This window comes from Artibeus jamaicensis, unplaced genomic scaffold (assembly GCF_021234435.1).
Source record: "Artibeus jamaicensis isolate MK-2021 breed Jamaican fruit bat unplaced genomic scaffold, CSHL_Jam_final contig_387, whole genome shotgun sequence".
Taxonomy (NCBI): domain Eukaryota; kingdom Metazoa; phylum Chordata; class Mammalia; order Chiroptera; family Phyllostomidae; genus Artibeus; species Artibeus jamaicensis.
The window spans coordinates 29,403,286-29,429,154 of NW_026521812.1; the positions used below are offsets into that span (position 1 = coordinate 29,403,286).

General features: G+C 43.0%; 1 protein-coding gene across 8 annotated transcripts in view; it reads left to right on the plus strand.

Moving 5' to 3' along the window:
- SIM1 (SIM bHLH transcription factor 1) overlaps window positions 1-25,869 on the plus strand; it is a 91,047-nt gene that overhangs the window by 30,081 nt on the left and 35,097 nt on the right. For 7 of the 8 annotated variants that reach the window (XR_005084973.2, XM_053664951.1, XM_053664952.1 and 4 more), the window contains 7 exons: window positions 15-97; window positions 3,394-3,483; window positions 3,978-4,086; window positions 4,221-4,306; window positions 5,013-5,212; window positions 5,436-5,542; window positions 6,239-6,386. Coding sequence is in view for 7 of the 8 variants with exons in the window: in XM_053664951.1 (XP_053520926.1) it covers window positions 15-97; window positions 3,394-3,483; window positions 3,978-4,086; window positions 4,221-4,306; window positions 5,013-5,212; window positions 5,436-5,542; window positions 6,239-6,386 (823 nt within the window). In the remaining variant the exon portion in view is untranslated. Of the gene's footprint in view, window positions 1-14; window positions 98-3,393; window positions 3,488-3,977; window positions 4,087-4,220; window positions 4,307-5,012; window positions 5,213-5,435; window positions 5,543-6,238; window positions 6,387-25,869 lie in introns of those variants that run through there. The other variant, XM_037163434.2, reaches the window with a different exon arrangement.

Here is a 25,869-nt window from a genome sequence, read left to right on the forward strand (position 1 = left end):
CTGTGTCTCCACAGGGCTCGGAGAGGCGTGGGGCCACTCGAGTCGGACCAGCCCCCTGGACAACGTAGGCCGAGAACTGGGCTCACATCTGCTCCAGGTACTGGCGCGGGCCTCCCGGCAGCACATATACTTCGAGGGTCCCAGTGACTGGCCCCCGCGCCTGGCTTCTTGTTTCCCAGAAAAAATAGGATTTCACCCGGACGTGGCCCTCCCGCAGCCTCTACAGTTTCTCCAGAGTTAAAAGGTTTAGCTGTTAACCTCACTGGGGCGGGTGGAGCCCCTAGAGGCGAGAGGGAGGCAAGGTGACAAGCGGCAAGTTGGGTTTGAAAGGGAGCTCCCGCAAGGTCCCAGTCTGGACGGCTGAACCTGGGGAGGGGGCGCCATTTGACACCACTGGGCTCAGGGAGCCTAAGCGTCCCCAGGCCGAGCTGCCGAGGCCTGGCTGCAAAACCGTCCGAAACAAAGGATTTACACAGGAAATAAGGGGAATCTGGTAGAAATGCCAGTCAATGCTTTAAGCCCACACATTCCGGATCCAGCTGCACCAGCAGCTCGTTTCATCCCCTCCCTGTAGTTCCTGGGCGCTCTCCTCCCTCTCCGTGGCCCCTCAGACCCTCACCACAGGCCAGCCCAGGCCGCGCACAGACAGACCCTCGGGCGCTCCTACACCTCCCCAGGCAATGAGTTTAGCCAATGTTTGCAGTGTGCACTGCTTTAAATTGCCTAGCTTTAAGCTGACTGCTTTAGTTATCTAGCAAATATTTAAAATAGTAAAACTCCACGTGCCATTTTTCGGTGAGCTTCTGGTGCAGGTACCTCAAACCTAAGCAGGCATCATGGGAAAGGCCTGAACAGTTGTTTCACAACAACTGACACCTTACCCAATCTTGCCATGTTACCAGTTAATTTCTCTCATCAATATAAACAAGAGAAGAAACTCCAAACAGTCTATCACCCCGTTTTGGCTCTTGCCCTGGCTTTTCATCTCTTCATCCAAACTTCTCCAGGACTTAATTACACTTTCAGTTTCAATCACTCACCCTGCCCCACTCCTATACCCCTACTGTCCAGGCACCTCTGCATAGGCTCTGCCTAAGCTCCACCACTTTTTGATACCCAGCATAATATACTCACCTCTTATCCCACTTGACCTCATTAATTTCACAAATATAGGATGGCCAACTGTGTGCCAGACAGAAAGCCCCGCCTTCATGGACTTTACATTATCAGGACAGCAGCCTTGCAAGCGCAGGTAGGTACACTGTGTAGTACAACAGGTGGTGTAGGTGCTGTGGAGAAAAATAAGAAGCAAGGCTGTGTTTGCATGGAAGAGGACCTCACTGACAAGGTGACATTGGGGCTTGATGGAGGTGACATTGCTTACTCCACATTGTCCCTCCCCTTCTTTTTCTAAAGTAGCACACTTGCCTGGGTTCTTCTCCCCCTTTTCTTACTCTTCTGGTTTTCCCATCACTGTCTGGTCGTAAATGCTGCCTGGCATTTTTCCCAAGGTTCCAGCTCTGTTTCTCATCTCACAGCTTCAAGGCCTCCTGAGTGATCTCAGCCAACATTATCACCTCAACTCCTTTTCCCACGTTTGCATGCCTCTAGTTCATTCCTCCAGTCTAGACACCCCTCCTAAGCTCCAGATCTTTATTTCCTACTGCCAACTGGACATACCCAGATGGAAATCTGCATACACCTGAAGTTTAGCATTCCCAAGTCCAGCATCCATTATTGTCCTCTTCCAGACTTCCAGTTACAAAAACTCAACATGCTTCTCTAAATTTCCAGTCTTGATTAATGGTGTTACCCTCTACTCAATAACACTGAAGTCAGTTTCAGCTTCTCTTTCTGCCACTATAAATTCTGTAGCCTTAGAACCATCTTTGACTTTGACTCTGCTTCTGATCTCCTCATCTCCACTCTGTCCTCCTATAGGTTACAGTCCACATTCTGCCAGAACCAAACCAAAACAAAAAACATCCAAGCATTCTATTTCCTTGATTAGAAACCTCCATTGGAACCCTGATGCATACAGGGGCATCTGTAAATTATCAGATTGACATATTGGACTCCCCCCAAATTCAGCCCTGGCTACTCCCTCAGCCCTATCTCTGGTTCACCCAAATCATCACCCAGATTCACTCTCCTCCCCCCACTGCACCCCCAGTTCCTGCCTTTGCCATATCAATCCTTCTGCCTAGGATGGCCTTCCTCCCTACTCCAGTTCAAGCTTCCTCTTCAAGGCTCTGCTCAAACAGCATCTCCAAGACCTCTGATTCTTCTCCAGGCCTCTGGCTACTCAGCCTCTGGGCCCCCAACACCACAGTACTGTCTATTCATCTGCGTGGTCATTATACTTCTCTTTAGGCCTCTACTGAAGTTCCAGCTCCTTGAGAGTAGGATCTGACTCATCGTAACATCTCCACTCCTTGGATTGAAGCCTCATTCACAGAAATAAGGAGACAGTGAAAGTCTAGGCTTTGCCTTTCTGGAGAGTCTGTCAGTGTGATGCATCAATGTAAACACACACATGTCACACTATAACACTACTTTATGGACTTGCTGCCTGGAAAGCCTCTCATCTCCTAAATCCCCTCTCCCAGAGTCTTTTCAGAGCCACTGGCCAGCTGCCTTCTGTCTACAACTCTTCACACGGCCAGCCCTTCCACATCACCCAATGCCTGCTATGTACCAAACCCTGCCAGTACTCTTTCCATTAAAAGATGCTGTCACTGTGGAGTCCTCCAAGACTGACAGAGGAAATCTCTGGTTTTTCAGTGATCATCACCCCAAGACCTAACTTATCTTTTATAGCAGGCTGTGTACCCCCACCACCCAAACAATATCTTCGTGTAGATGTTCCTGGCATGTTTGTTTTGTCTATTTTGGTAAATCCTGAATCTTGGAGGGCAGTAGCCTTGTCCATCACTTCCTCTGGGTCCCTTCCAGTGTGCTGCATTTCCCAGATCTTGCAAATTTGGAAAAAAAGCAAAACACAAAAGAGAGACTCTTGGGCTGATTTTCTTTCTTTCTTTCTTTTTTAAAGATTTTATTTATCTTTAGAGGGGAAGGGAAGGAGAGAAGGAGAGAAATATCAGTGTATGGTTGCCTCTCATGCATCCCCTGCTGGGAACTGGCCTGCAACCCAGGCATGTGCCCTGACTGGGAATCGAACCAGTGACCCTTTGCTTCACAGGCCTGTGCTCAAACCACTGAGCTACACCAGCCAGGGCATGGCGGATTTTCTATGCCCCATTTCCTGCCTGGCCCTCTCTACTCCATCTCTCTGCACTTCCTTCTGTGCATCTCTAACTTCTGTGCCCTTCAGTCCCATTTGTCCCGATGTCCCAGAGGGCTCTCCATTCAACTCTGTTTCTATCTCTCCAGACCCTGGATGGTTTCATCTTTGTGGTGGCCCCAGATGGGAAGATCATGTATATCTCGGAGACAGCCTCAGTCCATCTGGGTCTTTCTCAGGTAGGTGAGTGGTCCACACCTCTGGCCTTCAGTGTTTACAACCAGAGCCGGAGGCAGATGAGGAGTGGGAAGGCTTTTCCAAAGGTTTTATATGTGCATTCCTGGCACTGGACACATCTCAGCTGGCAGGAGGGCTGGAACTCTCTCTTTCTTCACTTCCCTTGACCTTTACCTTCCACCTCAAGCCTAAACAATGACTACCTTTTTGAGTACCTACCAGAGACCAAACAACATGGGAGATGGGTTAGATATGTTGTGATATCTTTACCAGAATACTAGCAGGGAGCTACTACTACTACTACTATTATTTCCTTTCGTATATAAGGAAACCGAGGCTTAGATAGCCTGTAACAGCACAGCTGGGATTAGAACTCAGGGCTGACTCTAGTGTTCTGGCTTCTGTCCTCACAAGCCTGTGGAATCCCTGCCCCAGCCTTCCTGTCCCTCCATGTGGCATCCACCACTGGGAGACAGTGATACCTTCCTCTTTACAGGTAGAACTGACCGGGAATAGCATTTACGAATACATCCACCCGGCTGACCACGACGAGATGACAGCGGTGCTCACGGCTCATCAGCCCTACCACTCCCACTTTGTCCAGGGTAAGGCAGGGGCGTGCCTGCGACGCAGTCGGGCCCATCACAGCTTTCAGCTTTTCCCTGTTAGCCAAGGCAGGGACCGAGGGGCTGCGCCGCCTGTCTCACGTCCTGCGCCTCCCTCCGCTCCTCTCCCCTAGAGTACGAGATCGAGCGCTCCTTCTTCCTGAGGATGAAGTGCGTCTTGGCCAAGAGGAACGCGGGCCTCACTTGCGGCGGCTACAAGGTGCGTGGCTGAAGGGGAAGATCCATGCCCCCTGGTGGCCGAGGCCTCTTTGCCAGGTGTAGGACTGGGGCACAGGACACGAGGTACTTAATAAATGGAAGGGACTTTCTTGTGGCCCGGACAGCACGGGAGGGCGTTTCCCGCACGCCTGGACCAGCTGCAGGAGGAGGGCATGTCACGAGGGGCATTGAACTTTGTACACACCTGGAACTACATTTTAAGGCAGTCTTACCTGGATACTGATGGACCACTGGGGCTCTTAAATCTAGGGCCCGTAATAGGCTTTAGGGATGTATCAAGCATCTGAAATGATTGGTCGCTCCAGTGGATTCGGAGTTTACTCGTGGTGGCAAATTCTAACCTCCCAGAGAAGTTAAGAACCAGGGCTTCAGTCAAATCCGTGGTTTTCCTGTTCAATGAGATTAAACACGAGGGTTCCAGGGCACCGCTTGGCGATTCTGGTGCCTTAAGGTCGCAGGGCCCGGCCTCTGCATTTTTGCAGGTCCCCAGGTAAGTTCAGTGAGGCAGTAGAGCCGTTTCCTGATGACACCTTAGAAAGCACAGGTGAGGGGTAACGTTGGACACTTGAGAGCGGGGGCGTGGCCCACACGGCATTTATGGCCTAGTTGAATCTCAAGGTTTTAATCCGTTCCCTACCTTTTTGGGTAGTTTCCTGAGTGGCTGAGGCTGTCACTCTCCGCCTCAGGTTATTCATTGCAGCGGCTACCTGAAGATCCGCCAGTACAGCCTGGACATGTCCCCCTTCGACGGCTGCTACCAAAACGTGGGCCTGGTGGCCGTGGGCCACTCGCTGCCTCCGAGCGCTGTCACGGAGATCAAGCTGCACAGCAACATGTTCATGTTCCGCGCCAGCCTGGATATGAAGCTCATCTTCCTGGACTCCAGGTGGGCAGCGGGGCGGGGGGAGGGGGGAAGAATCATCCCTGGCGGGAGGGCGGCCCTGCTCAGCGGCTGAGAGCTCTTCCTCGACCTTGGGAGCCCAATTTGGCACATGAGGTGGCTGATCAGGCCCTGCCAAGTGGGGGAGGCACCCAGACCTCTGGTGGCTCTGTTGGGTGGGGCACGCCCCCACACCCCGCGCTCATCCCGCGGGGATTTCTCTCTGCAGAGTGGCGGAGCTGACGGGGTATGAACCTCAGGACCTGATTGAGAAGACCCTGTACCACCACGTGCACGGTTGCGACACCTTCCACCTGCGCTGCGCCCACCACCTGCGTAAGGCGCTACCCTGTGGTACCCGCACAGCCCCTTTCAGTGCCCAGAGCAGGGATGGGGGAGGGGAAAGGTCCTGATTTAAGCCCCTCGCCAAAGAACAGCTGGGAGCCCGTAGTGGTGGTTGGTGCGGCCCTTTGAGCGGCTGCTGGAACACTGATGTCCGTGGTCCCTCACATGGTGGAGGGGGAATTTCTGAGTTTCGGAGCAAAATTCTCCAGGGAGGGGTTTTATTCTCCGGTCGATATGCTGCGCTCCCCTTCCCCCCTGCCCCACAAACCTTACTAAAGATGGGTAGAAAAACTGAGGCTAGCCCACTTGGCTCACACTCATTATCTGTGCCACTCACTTGGCTTTTGATATTGCTCTGCTTTGAGCTTAATCTACCGGGATAGAGAAGGTGAGCCAGGGAGTGAGCTGCCCAGACCTACCTCACCTAGTTAGAAAATCGAATGGGGGAGGGGTGGAACCCCCTAACTCTAAGCGTTCCCCTCTTTACCAATCGTGAGGGACCGAGGACTGGAAGCAAATTAACAGGATAATCCGTGCATTTGGGAAGGTGCGTGTTGTCGCTGGCTCCTGCTTGGTGCACTTTAATTAGGACCCACAGGGGACCCATACTCTCACTGCCAGGGGTTGCATTGGGGTCGATCGGAAGCGGGCTCCTGCGCCACCAGCTGCCTCTTGTTTCTCCATCAGTGCTGGTGAAGGGACAGGTGACCACCAAGTACTACAGGTTCCTGGCGAAACACGGTGGCTGGGTGTGGGTGCAGAGCTATGCGACCATCGTGCACAACAGCCGCTCGTCCAGGCCCCACTGTATCGTCAGCGTCAACTATGTTCTTACGTGAGTGCAAATCTGGGGCCCCTTCTCTTACTTCAAGCGGCCTTAGTCTCCGCGAGTGTGCAGGTGGTGGGCACCCACTGCTGGGTCTGCGAGACTAGGGCACCCTGGGGACGCCTGTTTCCACACTGTGATGCCTGCGTTGGGAGGCGGAAGCTTGAGCACTTTCATCTTTATGAAGAAGCTTCCTTCTTTATATTCTAGAGAAAGATTTAGGAGTTTTTCCATCTACAGTCCATATTTGCTTTCTACTCTCTCTCTTTTAACCTTTTAAGCGAACTCTGCATTAAATAAAACTTAATGCGGCAGAAAGAAAAAAAGAGAGAGAGAGGGGGAAAGGGTCCGCCGTACGGAGCCGTTTATGGATAACAAACAGGACATCTGTTTCACTTTTTCAAATCTGGGTTTGAAGTTCTTAATTTTAACCAGAGTCTCCAATCAAAGTTAAGAGTTCTGAGAGAGTGATTTTCCCCCTGAACCACAAAGGGGATTTAAGTGACCAAGAGGATCTGACTTTTACCTCCATAAAGCAAAGGAACCTGAGCTTATGCTGCAAGTCTTGGCCCGCGCCCAGGCCCCGCGCGCGTTCTGGGACGGCGGTCCTGGGTGCGGGGCTCGCCTGGCCGTGCGACCCAGGGCACAGCGGCCTCGGCGGCCTCGGCAGGCGCGTTGGAGCGGTGTTCTTTCTAGAAACAATACCGTGTGGCTCTGCGGGCTGATCACGTGGCCTGGTGTGCCGCTGGAGAAGAAAGCACGTTCTGTGTAATGTTTGTGAAAGTCGAAAGGTTGAAGCCTTCCTTTATGAAGAACTCTTTTGTGTGCGCAGTTGTCATTGGTTTTTTTTTTCCTTCTTTTTGTGGAGATTGAAATTCTTGTGATTTCAGGAGACCTCAGGAGTTATTTACTTTGGAAGAGTTGACACACCAGGCACTCGGTAGAAATGCTAGTTTGACACTAGGAAGTTGGTTAAAGGGTGCTTTTTGGAATCAGACTATACCGTAGGTGATGAGGACTGGATTAATCCACGTTCTTTTAAATCGACAAATCAAAAATGAAGTAATTGGAAATACTTTGCTTGGCAATAACATTATTTACTTTTTGCCCTCCTTAATAAGCAAATTTAATTCAATAGACCTGGAAAATGAATTTAGTTTAGATGAGAATTCAGTACTCAAGAAAATGGCTGGTTGCTGAAAAAAATCATTTTATTTATTTTCTTCATTTTAGTGAAGTGCTAAAATAAATACTATTAGGCTTTTGTAATAGCATGAAAGCTGTGTATTTTAATACAGAGCAGAAAACAGGAATATTTTGGGTATCATGAAACAAAAATCATCTATTTTATGAATGCAGTTGTTCATATTATTAAAATAAACATAAGAGAAAATGGCAAATCATAATTCATAAAATGAGCCACTCTGTGAAGCATAAGTATTAAAGAGTGAAAAATTATGTCTGCTTACCATGGCAAGGAAACTGACATTTTTTAAGAAGGTGCTTTGTATGTCTGAGACATCACAAGTGTTACACATACAGTCTGTTCTCTGGTGGGTGCCTGTGGTCAGTAATCATTTTTTATCAAACAGCCGGGTGTATAGTCACACAGACCCATATAAATGATCAGAATGCAAGTTAGACCTCCCAATGGGTAAACTTAATTTATGTTTGGAGTCATTTTGAAATATTCTGTTTTGTTTTCCAGTGCACAAGTGTATTTTCTTTCTTTTGTTGACTCTGTCATTCTTCACTCTACACACTTCTTCAGAGCTGCAGGATTAGGCTACCAACTTCACATCAGATTTAAAAGATCTGATGAGGATGGATGACTTACAGAAGAAAAAAATAGCATGGCACATGTTTTTTTGAATGTTTTATGCCTCTAAATGAAAATAGAAATAAACACAAGCACACAAAAATGAAAAGCTGAAATTGATTACCCTTTTATGTTTCTCAGTTCAAAATCTTTGTATAAAAAGTCTTAGGACAATTTTTATGGCTGTAAATGTGGAAACTGCCTTAGATAAAATAGCATCAAGTGGCTCTGTGTATGTTGACAGGATTTTCATAATGAACAGGTTGCACTTTGTTTGATGTGTGTATCACACATCTGGCCGGAAGTTACTAATTCACATTGTCTTAGCAAATTAAATAGATGACTATTGATGCTCTATGGTAGCAGTGAACTGTCACATACATTTGTTTTCAGGGCCAGTTCTCTGTGAAGCCTGAGAATGGTAAATGAATTCTTTCCAAATACACTACCTCAAGCAATGTGCTTAAAGAACCACAAGTCCCCCAAATAATTTGACAGGCCAGATGTTTTCCAAATTCAGACACTTTAATAGCATACATTTTGAAGGGATTTTCATGTCACAAAAGTGGAGAGAACTTTAAATGAGCATTTGTCAAATGAAGGTGTGCATTCGGTGGAAGCCACATTCATAAGAAGCTCATTTGTTAAATACCCAATGGTAAATTTATTATTGAAGTTAAAGTAGGCCTAGAAAAAATTAGTCATCATTATCTAACGACAGGAATAACAACTAGAAATATTTAGTTCCTTGTTTTAATCAGCAGCTACAACAGTGCTTTTAGGAATTTTAGAGGTTTCTGGTGTATGTCCTGAGGCTTTACTGACTTTTGTACCACCAGACAGACCACCAGACAGAAGTTTGGTGTTCTGAAATTCTGGAGAAGAGAGTGATGGGACACTATGATTGAATTTTAAAAATTCTTAGTTTTTCTCTGGCTCCTTGACATTCCCTGAGGCTTCTATAGCTCTTCATTAAAACAGGCCACTTCCCCAAAATCACCTGCCCCCCGACACACACACACACACACACACACACACACACACACTGGCCACTTCATGATCTTCTATAAGATAAACATGTTGTGTTAGCTTTATGTGCCACATTTAAAAAAATCTCTCTTAAAAATTTTGGTGCTCACAGACTTTGAAATAAGTGTTAAGTATAAGAGGCCTCGCTCCCTAATTATTCTCAAGAAGGTAGGTTAATGGAGCTAGTGTCTCCTAACAGTGGATGTTGGGGAAAGTCCAGAAAAAATATGGAGAGGAAAGCATACGTATAAAACCTAGGTAGTTTTCTTGAATTTTTTTTGAGTTTGTTATTTAGTAGTATTATCAATTGCCCAGATAAAAATCATTATTTAGTCTAAAGAAAATAAAAAATCTGGAACATACAATAGACTGTGAGAAGGAGTTTCTAAAAAAATGAAAAGTCTTGATTTCTTTGTGTTTTTAAACTTTATATGTTTTAAAAATAAAACATTTAAAAATCGACTTTTAAGGATAAACCAATCATGTGTAAAAACCCCATTTTAAACTATTTTAAAACACATTTTTGAAACATACAAAAAGTTAAAGGAATGTATAGTTATTATTATTATTTATTTTTTTAGTCTTAAACTTATTGATTGATTGATTGATTGATTTTCAGAGAGGAGCAAAGGAGGCAGAAAGAGAGGGAGAGAAACATCCATGTGAGAGAGAAACACAGATTGGTCGCCTCTCACTCTGGGCAACGCCCAACCAACTGAGCCACACCATTCAGGGCTAATAATTATTATTTTTAAGGATCAAAAAATTAAATCTATGTTGCTGTAGCTTGCTAAGTTAAAAGGTTATTATCTATAGGTCATATTATCTATAATATAAGACACACTTGCTTTGTGTATCAAAATTTTTTAATTTATATGCTTCTATTTGTATGTGCATTTTTGTCTCCATAGGGCACATTTAAAATGTTTTAAATTACTGCATGTAGAAACTGAAAAAATGTACACAAAGTGTAGTTTATTGGTGCCCTTAAGAATAATCTACCCCTGAAATGCTTTAGGTACTCACTGTTATATAACCTTAATTAGACTGACTAATAGACAATATTTTATGAGGGGTCTTCTGTAGTGGTAGAATATGGTAAATGTTAGTGTATCTAAACTAAACTTCTGATGAGAATTATTAGCTAATACAATTCTGATATTTTACCTGAAAAGTAAAAGAGAGAGAGAGAGAAGACTTGAAGAGTGTTTCGGTAATTTTGGACTCAGATTTAAAATCTTCCATCATTTTATTTATGTTGCCAAAGAAGATTACTCTGCTTGTTTATTTCCTCAGTTTAGGGTGGAACACAACTATAGTAAAAAAATCTCACATACTGTTTTAGAGTGATTCACTGATCACAGAGAAGGAGGCAATTTTCTCTGTTAAAATGTCTCTTTTAGTGTTGCAAAGAGCAGAATAGAGACAATTTACATTAGTGGTCTATATTATATTTGCTATCAATAAATAACCATTTTGAATTGGTAAAATTAAGGCAAATTCCAAAGGAGACATACTTCCTTCATGTAAAAGAAAAAACAAAGGTCTCTACATTGTAATTATTTCAGGTCCCATAAATTTTGTTCTTATTTGCACAAAACTATTGTAGCTTCATAATTAAAAGGGTTTTAAAGTATTAATATATTCTGCAAAAATGAAACCTTATGTATCCTTACCATAAAACAGCAAACATTCAAATATGCTCATATTAGTTTTCTTTTTCAAGTATAATAATGGTGACTTAATTTTGGCATTTAAATTTTTTAAAATTAAGCTAAAGATCTAGTGATATTGTTGTTATTACTACTAGGATGTTTAGAAAATCATTTTTAAAAACTTGACTAATAAAATATATAGTTACAGAAGTAGATGTTATTTTCCTGGTTCACAAAACTAATCTTTGATATTATAAATAATATCAAACAAAGCACTTTTTGACTTAGTAAGGGACAGGAAAATACAAAATAATTTACTCTCTTGCCTTGAACCTATGGAGTGCATGTTGCATAGATTTCATTTTTTGATCATTAAAAGTGATAATCATACACTAATGTATACCCATAAATTAGATTTGATTTTTAATTGTGTTTGATCTTTATTATGATAATATTGAACATCAAAGCTGCAGCTGTTCCTTATCCTCACCTGAGGACATGCTTATTGACTATAAAGAGAGGGAGAGAAAGATTGATATGAGAGAGAAACATTGGTTGGTTGCCTTTCGTAGGCTCCCTGACTGGGGATTGAACCTGCAGCCTAGGCATGTGCCCTGTCCAGGAATGGAATCTGCAGCCTTTCGGTTGATGGGACAGCACTCCAACGAAGTGAGCCACACCACCAGCTAAGGATCAAATGATCCCATAAAATGATCTTTTATGTAACTGAATCTTTATACAAATAATTAAAGACACATTTGTATTGATAGTAACTTATGACATGTAACAACCAAAAGTATTAATAGTAATTAATAGTAATTTCACAACTACCAAACACTTTATTAAAAGAAAGAGCTGGGAGATTTTGTCTATTTTATAGTACATAACACTAGTACTCATTCAGATACTCTTATCTTCATACACTTTCACTTATATTTAATTTTTTTTAAAGATTTTATTTATTTATCTTTAGAAGGGAAGGGAAGGAGAGAGGGAGAGAAACATCAATGTATGGTTGCCTTTCGTGCATCCCCTGCTGGGAACTGGCCTGCAGGGAACCGGCCTGCAACCCAGGCATGTGCCCTGACTGGGAATTGAACTGCGATTGTCTGGTTTGCAGGCCCGAGCTCAATCCACTGAGCTACGCCAGCCAGGCCTATATTTAATTTTTTAATTGAAATAATCTGTGTTTAATTTTGAATTCATTATTTACACTCAACATTTGTACTTTTTTTAAACAAAGGCCAAATGCATATTTCTTTCAAACTACTGCCCCATCTGTTACCTGATTTCCCCCTCTGACAGCTCTCTAGGGTGGTTTGGGGAGGGGTCCCATTGCTCATTTTCTAGATGAGGAAACTAAGGCCATATATACCTAAATAATTTGTGAAACTAGGAATAAAGCCTAGGGTGTCAACTCCTACTGCGTTGTGAGATTCTCTCCCTGGAGTAGGTAGGGGTGGATGTAGGAGGAAAGTGTCTGGGGTGGGGGGAATAGATTTAAATGATTAAGGCCCATAGGGTTCAGCCCACCTGACTTCTGGACAGGCTTTCATTTGATCTCATAATGGAAGATCAAAAGCTGCCTCTGTTGCTGCTTCACACGTATATACAGACACTGATGATTTAGTGGTTTAAATTTGGCTAAGCTATCTTCTCACTGATGTTCGGTTCAGAATAAATCTTTTTTTGTCCTTATGTCTCACTAAGGGCATTTTCATTTTGTAAGAATAGAAAATGTGGCCTGCAGACTTTTAGTTTTTTACTGAATTACTTGCCTTTAGATTACAAAGATATGTTATTGCCAATGATTTCATTTTTGCAACCAGATTTATTCCTTTATGTTCTTTTTAAACAAAGGTGTTAAAACCAATGTCAGTGGACTGGCAAACCGTGCCATCCTTTTAGTCAGAATTAGCTGCTGTGGCAGCGGATCATTTCCTAGGTGACAAGTGTGTTGTGTGTGTGTGGAGATGCAGGGTTGGTCCCTTTCTGTTTTCCTGGAGATTGGTAGGAAAGGTTTTGTGCCCTGGGGACTCTGTTCAGGGCCTGGGGCTGGAGAGCTTCTCCACATGGTCTGGGCAGGTGTGTCATCCTCTGGCCTTTTGGCAGGGCTGCTGCTCAGCTGCCTCGCCCTCTCCAGGCCTCTCTGGCCTTCACTTCTTTGGTGATTGTTGACCCGAATGGCAGGGGCTCCCAGGACCCCTCCTTCAGTTCCCGGGTGGAGCCCCCTTGGTGTGTGCTGGATAACCAGCCCCATCACTCATCTCTGGCTTCCTAGCCCAGTTGTTGGGAGGAAAGGCTTCTGATCTTTCAGTCGCATCATGGAAAATCACGGATCATTGCCTTATTTGAAAGCAGGGATCCATAGGTGTTATTGTGCCTGAACGGACGAATTCTAGTGTGGCTTTCCTTGGACTCCAGAAGAGCATGTTTTTGTCTTCTGGCCTAGTCTGTTCATGTTGCAAACTCTCTCTTATGTTTGGTACAAGGTCTGTGTGTGTGTGTGTGTGTGTGTGTGTGTGTCTTGGATTATGCCTACCTTGATAATTGAGTAAAAGGCTGCTACTTCTTTCTTCTTATACAGTGCTTTCCTCTCTGTGCTCCATTCTCTTTGGCTTGTGACATCTTTCCAGGTGAGCAGATACCTGGAAGATAGTGAAAGAAAATTTATATGGGTTGAGGTTCTAGTGTCTGTGCTTAAGCCAAAAGGATTGGTTGCAGAAAGGAGCGGTTGGAGTTTGGGTGAAAACTGGAAACACCTGAGTGCCCATCAATGGAGGAATTTAACGTTCTGCCCAGTCTGAAGGGGCACCGTCTCAGTTTCCTTTCCCCTGCCTCAGCTGTTCCAGGCTCCAGGGAGCTGTCAGGGCAGACAGGTGGTCTGTGCTGACGGCAGGGCTGAGGGAGATGAGGAGGAAACTTACTTTTGTGGGGCATCTACAATGTTCAGGGTCTGGCTGAGTCTGGGCCATCTGTTTACCATCTGTGACTTTTACTCTGGGAAGTTATATTGCAGTAGGATCAAGATTTTGTTTTTGTAAAACCCCATAGGATCGTGCAAAAAAAAACTGCAAGGAAAAGGCATGGGCTTTGGTGTCAGATGGATCTGGGTTTGCATATACTTTGCTGTGTAATAGCTGTGAGACTTTGAACACAGCTAAAGTCTTTGATCCTCTATTTTCCCATCTGCAAAATGGGGACAAGTGTACCCAGTTTTTAAGGATTGAGGGGGGTTAAATGAGATAATGTATATATAGCACAGTACCTGACAGAAAGTAAGTGCTCAAAGAATCTTAACTGTTTAGCACTTGCCAATTATGGGACGTCAATTGAAATACTTTGGAAGGGGATAAATAATCACCTCTTTTACTTGAATTTATAAGTCCTCAAATCCACACATTTAAAAGTTTATTTTCTCCCTCCTTCTCAGTCCCTCAACACCCACGCCTGTGAGCACTGTGCTTTTTGTATGTGATGGTTTCTACAGTTGGGTTAAGCTCACCCTGTTTTTCACTGCTGCCATTGCATATCTGAAAGGGAGCTGAGATTTCTGCCGGGAGGGAGGTAAACCAGCCTTTACCAAGTGCCTCATTTATGCCAGACAAGATCTGAAGTCCTTCACCTAGTGGAATGGAATTCCTTTACAGGAAAAAAGAAGGTTCTAAGAAACAAACTTCAGTCAGATTTCTAAGGTTAATTTAGTTGGGATCAGTATTTTGTCAACTTCATCAATGCCACTGATTAGAATATGAAGTAAATAAAATGTGCAACATTGGTATTTAAAAAATTCCTTTTTATCCTCACCTGAGGACATTCTTTCATTGTATTTGGTGGGGGTGGTGGGGGAGAGAGACAGAGGCAGAGATGGTCATCAGTTGGTTGCTTTCTTGTGAGCCTCTCTGGCCGGGAATCAAACCTGCAACCTGGGGATGTGCCCTGATGGGGAATGGAACCCATGACCTTTTGGTGTACAGGACGATGCTCCAACTAACTGAGCCATACCAGCCAAGGTGCAACAGTGGTATTTTTTTATGGTGTTCATTAGAGTCTTGTGTATATTCCCTGTTACTCTGCATAGACTGGATATGCCTGTATCTCCAGTGTCTCACCAAGTACGGCAGGTTGCAGTGATTTATTGCATGAACACATGAAGCAGAAGTCTTGGCATCTCTTGACTAGTTGACAATTTAGCTGGTAAATAGAAACATTCTATTTAAATGTTTAAGAACTCAGATTAGCCCAGTTTGAAATGATAAGGTACACTTGCACTAGTTGCTGAGGGCATAAAATTTAAAGGAGTTTGAAGTGAGGGTGGAGCTATCAGGGAAGGAGTCGAATTTTAGGGAAGCAGAGGTAGGGTCTTCTCAGATGAAACAGGGACATATACGTACTTGTCTCACTGTTCTTTCCCTGTCAGTGTCCCCTGAAACACATTGCCACTCTTCAGACTAGATTTAACAGTGCGTGTCTCACTGCTCCTGGCTAGGGTGGCTTTTCTTTCCTTCTTTACCTTGAACCTTTTTTGTTCCAACATAGGATTGGAAGCTATTTTCACTAGGGCTGTTGCCTTTCCTAAATTAGTACTGGAATATCTCCAACACATTCACTGGACTTTAGGCAGAAATTAGTATTTTTAACATCTAGGCATAGGACACAGCTTTTAAAGTTTTAAGGGCTGTCTGTATTCTAAAGGAATGTAAAAACCTATTGAAAAGAATATACAGTGATACCACACCTATAATAGTTGTATTTTTTAAATTTGCTGTAGAAAACAAATATGAGGTATACATTAGAACCACAAATATGAGTGAATTGGAGGAGGCAGAGGTACAAAGTATATATTCAGGGGGTCCCAGAATTGCAGAACCAGAAGGTTTCCCCAGTGCTGTGTTTGACACTGTAATCCTACTGTTACTAAACTCTGAGGCAGCCTAGGCTTCCTAGTGAGATGTCTGAAACCCTGATAAACACAGGGTGGTATTACGAGGTATTTGAAAATGTGTTATGAAATAAGATCTCACTGCATCTTATTAGGCAACGTGGCATATTAGTTAAGAGCTTGGGCTCTGGGTCTATTGCCTGTTCAAATCCATTGCTGCCACTCACTGGCTTTGTGACGATGGGCAAATTGTTTAACTTCTCTGTCTTTCCATTTTTTGACATTCCTGAAATGCAGGAAATGATAACATCTACCTCATAGAGTTGTTGGAATGTTAAATATGATAATGTATGAGGTTCTTGGCACTGTGTTTAACACAAGGTAACATTGAGTAAATGTGAATTATTAGGGTGGTTATTTCAATGAAACCAAATAAAATAATTTTTACCTTGCCAATAAACACAAAAATCAATGTCTGTGAGTTTTGGACTGAAGGAGGGAACATGTAATCCTTCAGAAGGCAGAGGGTGGCCCATGAATGAGAAAGCAGTGACTCTGCTATATCTGGAAAGGATTGTCAGAACCTTCTTCAGCTGGCTGGGTCCTTCGGCATTCATACATGGTATATTGAGCATCTATCATGGGTCAGGCCAAGTTCTGGGGATCAAAACAAATAAGACAGTATCTGCAGGAAAAAAGAAACGAACACAAGTATAAGCCGAATCCTAGCTTGATTTCCCTGTAAGCTCACGACTGAGATTCCTTCCTGGAGGGAAGAGTTTCCATCCACAATTAGAAAACAGAGAGCCTGAAGTTGCCTGGGTCACCCCTGGGGAACAAATTTGCAGATGTGGTCGGTCTCCCCTCGGATGAGGTGGTGGGGAGAGGGTGGAGGCAGTGGGAGGAGCTAGGCTCCTGGGTTTGTGCACATGTGTTGAGGAAGATCATGATTGGCAGCGAAGACCTGGCTGCAGCCTAGAGTCCAAGTTTAACTCTCACAAGGACAACATTGTCCCGGGCAGGTCCTGTGTATCTCATTACCTCAGCCAGAGAGAGCGGTTGTGCTTGAGTGGTGGTGAGATGATATTTTTGCTGCTTTGAATGGGATTTTTAAGTATTTTGGGGTTTTACTTCTAATAGGATTCTGAATCTCAGCAAATTTTTTATTGTCGAAACTATTACAGATGTCCTACATTTCTCCCTCTCCCCCACCCCGTCGCCCCCCTCCACCCAGGCCCCCTGCCCCTCCTCCCCTGCCTTCACCACACTTTGTCAGCAAATTTTCAAATTGAAGAATCACTGTAGATTAAAACTCTTTGTAGTTAGATTTATTACATTTTTTAAATGTTGCCAATTATTTGGAGCTTTTTTTTTTAACTTTTGCATTGCTGTTCTGCCCTGGAGAGACTGCAAGATGATTGTCAGCTCCTGAAGGAGGGAAGGGAAGATGCTGTTTGTTGCCATACTTAGGTTGGGGAGTAAGAAGGACTCACATTTGAGGGGCTACTACTTTGTGCCAGACGCGCAGCAAGTCCACGAGATTTCGCCAATACAGCATAGCTGATGAGTGGGTGCACCAACCCAGAGGCAGGACTTTAGCGTCCAGGTTCTCTTTAAGCTGGTAACATTGTACTGGGGTGAACCATATGAAATCACCATTTCTGTATATTAAGATAGTCTAATATGGGCAATTTCGTATGATTCTATTGAATATTTAAGAAACAATGTGATATTTTGCAGAGATTTTTGCAAAGGCCTATAGACAGTTTACTCCCTTGTCCAAGATGGGGTCTCCACAAGGTGACTCACATTTCAGGGGTACTCAGAACCCAGTCAGTGGGCATATAATATACTCACCTCAGGCCTGACTCCATCTCTCCTTCACCAGTTTAGCCGTCAACAGTCATGACATTTTCACAAAACAGCAATCGGTAAGCACCACACATAGAATATTATTTTGTTTAGAACATCTAATATTTTTCCAGGATTCAAATGGGAGCCTCTGTCTTTAGTAGAAGGATCTTTTCCCTTTGATTGATTGCTAAATGGATAGAGCCTGTGAAAGGATCTTTTTCCCCTCCCCAGGGATTTCTTGTTCAAACAGAATTTGTTGTATCCACATTAGTAAAGCCGTGTTAATATGGGCTGCTGGCCGGATTGTGAAAATAGCCTCATTATATTGAACTGGATGTCATAATGGTACCCATTAAGTTGGGATTCTCTCTGTGTTTGTACTTTTAAACCCAAGTCCCTTGCCACCTTTAACATCTCTCAGAGAACAGCAACATTCCCTGGTAATGCGATCTGAGAACGTGCTGTCCGCACGAATAAAAACCACTATGAAAACAGAATCCTGGGGCCTGCGCCCTTCCAGGGGTGTGTGGCTCGCCGCACTGTTCAGTCATGCATTTTACTCTCTACTTGTGACGGCTGTCACATGTTCTGGTTGCTGAAGGGGAAGCACTCCCGAGATTTACTTCCTTCAACACTCTCGTGATGTGACTTTGGTGTCCACATACACAACAGGAAAAGAGCAGCTTTTTCTCAGAACTAAGCAAGTGCAACACAAGGCTTTTCACTTTGATTTTTATAGGCTGTTAAGAGACTGATAGTGTTGGAAGTGACCGAATTTCTATTCGCTGTTGAAATCTTACTACAGTCCTGACAAAGGGAAGTATTTGTTGTGCTGGATTTGGGTAATGGACCCCTGCAGGGTTACGGCTCAGGAATGCTGGAAGGCTGAAGCCCACAACAAGGAGGGCAGGGTGGGTGTCAGTTCTATTCCTCCCATTAGAGCAGTTAAAGAAATAGCAAAGTGCAGGGTAGCATTTTATTGTGAGAGCTAATTGAAAACCAGAGGAAAATATTTAGATGCTATGTGGCATTTTACATTATCGTCTTTTCTATTTGTGTCTCTTCTTTGTCAACTCAATAGGATCTTCATTATAAACAAATTTCTATCATTAGGATCAGCTTAATTTCTGGTGCTATAATTAGGAGTATGCTACGAAATGTTGCAGCGTGTGTTTCTCACTATGGCAAACAGGGCGGATCCTGCATTGGCTGAGTATTACCCCCTTGCTTTCTCTGTCTAGAACTATGTGTGACCAAGACAGACACGATCCCTTCCCTCACAGAGCATAAATTTTAGTGAGAAAAAAATAGATAGTACTTATAAACAAATATATTATATAGCGTTAGGGAATGAAAGGGAAAAAATAAGCAGCATTGGGAACCGCTCTGCCTGGTTTCAGGAATTGTAACTACCCCCCATGGCTAAGGATGAGTGAGCCGCAAGGAGACAAAGCTTGTCTCTGGTAGCAAATGCTGCCTCAGCTTACTCCCCTGCCTCCAAAGCTTGGTTGATGTTGATGACGGGTAAGACTCCTCACAGCGAGGGGCAACCTAAGTCAGACTTGATCACTTGGGAGGCCATCATGGAAGGACTTGGGGAGCTGCGACAAAGAGGGAGTGATGGGCCCCTGCCCCCTCACCCCCAGCTATGTGACATAGCCCGAGTCCCCATGTCCTCTGGGAGAAGCACTTCCTGGCCCTAATCCTCTTAAGCCTGAAAACCTGATGGGGAGGGGTGCAGCTCCTTGCCTTGCTAGTAGTATCAGGGTAGATCTGGCATAACAAAGAATTCCTAAAAATCCTGTGAAACCTGCTTTGCTGAGTGTTTTCATTCATATGTTAAGGGTCTGAGCAGGAAATGAGTATGTCTCCCAAAGTTTCTGCAAACTCCCTTTCCTGACAGACACTGACTCAGACTAAGCCCTCAGATTTCTTTGAAATGTTATCTACTGTTTGATCCTTGCCATCCTGTATTCCTGTGTATTACAACCCAATAAAAGCCCCTGGAGGAAGGGGCTCCTGGCCTTTTTTTCTCTCAGAAACTGGCCACCTCTCCTCCCCAAGCAGATCATGTCTTGGTAGTGTTTACTTTTATCCGTGGCGGACTAAAGGCAAAGGGGGTCTTGAAAGCAAAGTTGCCCCCACAAAACAGGACAAAGAGATGGGAATGATTAGGGAAGTCCTCTCTGAAGACTCCTGAATGAGGGAAGGAAGCAGCTATGTTGGGACCTGCAAGGAGAGCATTCTGGGGCAGTAGGAAGTAAGTGCAAAGGCCGTGAGGCAGAAACCATCTTGGCAAATTGTGGAACAGAGAGTGTCACTGTGGCTGGAGCAGAGAAAGTCAATGGGAGAATGGAAGGTGATGATTTTAGGATAGGAGAATCAGACAGTGTTGGGTCCTGATGGCTTTGGGAAGCCATCAGAGAGTTCTGAACCAAGGCATGGCATAAGCTAATGTAAACTGTGAAAAAAATCATCCTGGCTGTTGTAAAGAATAGGGTTGGGAAGGGGCTAGGGTAGAGGAAGGGAGACCAGCTGGGAAGTGATTGTAATTGTCTAGGTGACAGAAGATAATGGCTTAAAAGAAGGAGGTAGTGAAAAGTCAGATTGAGAATATGTTTTGAAGATAGATAGTTGGGGTTTGCAGATGGATTAGACGTGAATTGTGAAAAAAAACGAGGAGTCAGCAATAGCACCTGGGTTTCTAGTCTGAGCAACTGAAGTGCATGGTGAAAAGGAACAGATTTGTGGGCAGAGGCAGCAATTAGGAATGTTTGGTTTGAAATGCCTTGTATCTGAGTGGACGTTTCAGGTAAAGGGTCTGAGTGTCTGTGAAGTAGGGAGGTCTGGGCTGGAGACTGGGAATTTAAAGTCAGTAGAATGGATGAGACCATTGCCTGAAGACCAAGCCCTGAGGCTCTTCAGTGTTACAGGGTCTGTAGAACAGGAGGTGCCCAAAGGGAGGCTGAGAGGGATGAAAGCAGTTTAGTGAAAGGTGTGCAGTGAGGTCAGGCGTGGGGAAAGTGCGAATTCTGTCTTTGGAACATTTCCTCCCTTTTCAGGGGTTTTGCATCTTCTTTGTGGTGCCCTTTCACCCGATTCCTTTAGTTTTCCTCGTCCCAGATAACAACTGCCCAAGTTCTCACAGTGTGGTCTCCTGAACAGCAGCATCAGCACCACCCAGGGTGGAGGGGTTGTTAAAAGTGAAAACTGTGGGTTCCACCCTAAGCGTACAAATGGGGAGCTCTAAAGGGTAGAGCCCAGTAAGCTGTGTTTTGATAATAAACTTTTCAGGCACTTCTGATGCATGCTAAAGTCTGAGAACCACAGCTCTAGGGAAAAGAACTGTTGAAATGAATCAATGAAAGGTAATAGACGAAGCTCACTAAATTATTCCTTTTTGAGCCATCTGTCTAAAGCCAAAGAGATAAATATCTGATAATAGATTTTAAGCATCAGCCAGTAGACCATTACTGAGAAATTTTTATGGGTGGATCAAGAAACCTTCTTAAATCCTATAAATCACAAAAGCAGGTAGCTGACTATTCTGTTTTTGGTAATGGGGTTTTACTGGTAACTATATGTTTTTATAGAATTATACAAGCTCTCTGACTTTAAATATAGAGAGAATTAAAATTTGGGTATTTTAGTGGACAATCCCAAATCTCTAGCAAGAATTTAGAAAGTTTTTTTTTTGTTAAACACAGTATATCTACCAGGCAATTTTAAATAGTGTCTGAATTCTGAGACATATAATAATAATGGTAGAACATTTGTGTAATTGTGAATTTTTATTCATAAAATACAACTCAAATTTATTTTAGCTGATTAAATAATAGAGTTTAATATATATTTAGTCAAGCATTATAGTAGTAAGGGCTTAAGGAGATTAGAAATAAATGAATCCAATTAAAGAACGTCTGTGAGATTTGATATGTCACAGGTATGAATGAAGTGTTTGCATAGCAGCTGTAAAGAAACCATTAATGATTAACCATCTATAAGAGGTTTAATCAAGAATAAATGACATAGGACATATTTTAAAATATTTAAGTTAAACAAATGAAGATTTGTACATTTGAAAACCTAGCATCATTTCATCGTTTTTGATGCATCATTTCCTTAGGGAGTTCAGAGTCTGAGGGTCTACTTCTCTATTATCCGCAGAAATGCCAGTATCTTTGTGCTGTGCAGAGAAGAGCTTCCAACAGTGCCGTGAGGCTTGGCCTTGTGGGGCCTCCCTATGCAAGTCCCTGTAGAGAATTTGGGGACCCCGTGGCTTTGAACCTTGGATCCAGGTTTTCCAGTGTTATAGGAAAGTTATTTCTTTATGAGTACAATTACCTTTTCTGTCCCTGGAGTTTGTGTGGAGTTAAAAATTGGAGCTATAGTTCTTTTACCCTTTCTGCCAGAGGACCTGTTTAGGGTTAGGAATCAGCTTTGCAAGGGTCAGAAAAACTAGGTAAGAAAGCCGTTCCTTTGAGAATAACACTTCAGCCTCATACCAGGTGGTCGGTTCCCCAGCAGCTCCTCTATCTTTGTCACCGGGAGAGTTTTAAGGGCAACATACATTTGAAAAACATCAGCTTAATAAATGACAAGGAAGGAGAGAGAGCTGGACACTAAGGGTGGGAGGTAGGAAAGAATGGAGGGAGATAGAAAAGAGGGGGCCAAAATAATGTGTGCATTTTATTTTTTACTCGTTGAAAAATTTAAAAAGAAACACTTGGTTGAAATTAGCACTGGTTTTTCTTTGTTTTTATTTGGCTCCCCACCCCACCATCCCGCAATGGACCAAAATTCAGGTTCTGATTGTGGGAGAAGAAAATCATAGTTTTGAATGTATGCCTTTGATGAAGAGGCAGCACATTTTGCATTTCATTTGTTCAGATCTGACCTTCAAACAGCAGCCTCCACCTCCGCCCCTCCCTGAACAGAAGAAGAAACAGGGAAGTTGTTTCAAACAGCACAGAATTTGGAACTGAGACCTGGAGCGTTCACAAATATGCCTAAAACTTTAGTAGCTAAACGTAGACTGTCTCCCCACGCATTAAAACCTGAAGTTCCTTGAAAAAGAAATGTGGCCCCAAAGTAGGGTTTACTCCACTTGAACAGTGACAAATGTGTTATCTACAACACACATGAAACTAAAATAAAAAAAAGCAACTTTATGGCAAGAGTTTCTTCTTCTTCAATTATAAGTAATAATTTAAGTTCTGTTCTCCAGAGAAGGAGATGCAGAGCCCTACAGTTCACAGGAGAGCCTTTAGAAGCAGACGCTCCGGTGAGGTGGGAGGGGCGGAAGAGGCAGCCCAGAGTGAGCCAAGTGCACAGGCACTGAGAGAGCCTGCGGTCACGTGGACATTTAAAAATGATCAGTGCTGTGCCTGGGAACTTGAACCTGTGGGAAAGAAGTGTAATGGTGCTTTATCTTTTGCCATTTAATATAATTCACATAGAATAAACCCTGGAAGTATAAAGAAAAGCAATTTGGGAACCATTTCAATATGAAGTGAGAGTACTTGAAATTTGCCTCGATTAGTGTTGTTTTTTAAGGAAATAGTTTTTCTGATTATAAAACTAATACATGTTTATTCTAGAACAAATGAAGATAATGCATAGAAGTACAAAGAAAAGATACAGAATATCTTTATTCTATTTTCTAGATATCCACTATTGACACTTTTTTAGTTTTTTGCCTTTCACTACATGTACATGCAAATATAGTACATGTTGCATATACGTGTATATACTATACATGTTAATTTTAAAAGATAAGCCCTGGTTGGTGTAGCTCAGTGGATTGAGCATGGGCCTGTGAAGCAAAGGGTCACCAGTTCAATTCCCAGTCAGGGTACATACCTGGGTTGCAGGCCAGATCCCCAGTAGGGACACATATGAGAGGCAACCACACATTGATGTTTCTCTCCCACTTTTTCTCCTTTCCTTCCCCTCTCTCTAAAAATAAGTAAATAAAATATTTTTTAAAAAAGATAAATTTTCACTTTATTAATGTATTTTTATGTCATTAGAGTAACAAAATTTAATGACTATAATATTTTATTATGTGAGTATACCATAAATAATGTTTATACTGGTTATTTTTATTTATAAATGCTTTATTATTTATAGTGAATTATAAGAAATTATGCTGATAACACTCTTGTATATAGACTTTTGATGTTTATCTCTGATTATTTTCATAAGATTTATTCCTAGAAGTGCAACTACTGGTTTTAAAGCATGGACATTCTTAAGATTCTTGATAAACACTTCCAGTATACTCCCTTACTGACTGTATATAAGAATGCCCATTTATTTCAACTTATTTTCACTGGGATTTATTGTCATTAAAAAAAAAAAAGAACCTGCCCTGGCTGATGTGGCTCAGTTGGTTGGGGGTCGTCCTGCAAAATGAAAGGCCGTGGGTTCAATTTCCGGTCAGCGCACATGCCCGGGTTGTGGGTTTGGTCCCCGGTTGGGGTGCCTACAAAAAGCAACCAATCAATGTTTCCCTCTCACATCGATGTTGCTCTTCCTCCCCCCAAACTTTGACAGTTTGAAAGGCAAAAATGACATCTGACAGATGCCTTAGTTCATCTGGGTTATTACTAGTGAGGCTAGCCCTTTAAAAATTATTTCTCAGCAATTTGTGCATTGTTTACATCCTTTTCTCGTCTTCCTATTGAGGAGGTATTGTATTTATTATCAATTTGTGGAAGTTATTTTTCTGGGGGCTTAAAGTACAATACCATTGCTCCTAACGCCTTAAATATGTTTGCAATAGTTTCAAGTAAATGGTTGAAGATTGAATTAATCTCATATTTTAGTCTGCCTAAATGTCATATATGTCATGCCTGGATTATAACTTTATAAAAATTAAGTGCATTGTATTAATATACATAACAAAAACAATAGCACATAATTTATTTCTTTGATTTAGGACCTCACAGAATTTCAGAATGATCACTGTTAATTATATACTAGGAATTTAAAAAACCCTTCACATAAATTTGCTTCCTTAGCAGATATCTCTCATTTATGCAGAAAGATTTGCCAGTTTTTTGAATTCTCAGTCATTAGGATTTGAGATGAATAAGTTAATCGCAATGAGAATTATTTTGTTAATCACTTGCAAGTAAGTATCTGTTCTCTGTCAGATATTGTGCTAAACAGCAAGTAGAGATTGTCATGGGAGGTGGAATTCAGGAGGTTGTTGTCAAGGTACACCATTTGTCACACTGTGAGACAGAACTGGAAGTACCACATGGTTAGGAGAGGCAGCTCAGTGGTGTAGGAGCTCAGGGGAAGGGACAGGGACACATCACTGTGGCCCATGGGGCTAAGGAAACAAATTCAGATGCAGTGGTAGCAGGTCTGTATTTGGCTACATTTCAGTTGTGTCATGAGGTGATTCAAAGATAGAACACAATCCCTGTGTTGTGAAGAGGGTTAACTTGCCACATCTTACTGGCACATTACTGGTTTTGAATTAATTTTTGGTTGTTATTGTTTGCCTATTGTTTGCACCCATGTCTGTCTTTCTTGAAATGATGGTGTGATGGTAGATGTCCCTAATGCATTCTTACCTTTGTGGTGCCATCCTCTCCATAGCATGTTGGATGAAACCTACAAAGTCAAGGAGAAAGACATTCTGGGGCAGAGGCAAGTTTATGTAACAGCAAAGACTTTTTCGAGAACTACTAAAACCACCAAATTTCATGGAGAAAATCACAAGGAGCAAATACAAATCCACTTATTAGTGTGACACTATTACTTTTCCAAGGGTGCCTGAGCCTAATTTCCCCGCAGACTGTCCTAGTCCGGGGCAGAATCCTCCCCATCAGCTCGCCCTGCTGGGCTCCAAGGGAGCTTGAAAATGAGGTATGAAGTAGGTCTCTGCTATGAAGGTGTACCCGGTGGCCAGGCAGGAGCTCCGCCAGAATTTAAAGAAGGTTATGCACTTCATGTAACAGTGACTCTAGAATCCAATTAAAAAGTTTAGTATTAAGGCACAGTCATTCCCACTTAATCTGATCATGGTTTAATGCAATCCCCTGCTTATTTCAGTCAGTGACTTTGGAGCCAAATCAATTGTATGTCTCTGTTTCCACATTTTCCTCAGTAACTCGATCACCTTCAGCTGTTTAAAAAAAAAAATAGCTCATTTGGGAAATCTGGCAACATTTTTAAAGAATGGCCACATAACATAAAGTCAACAAAGAAGCTCCAGAATGGCCAGCTCTAAACCTA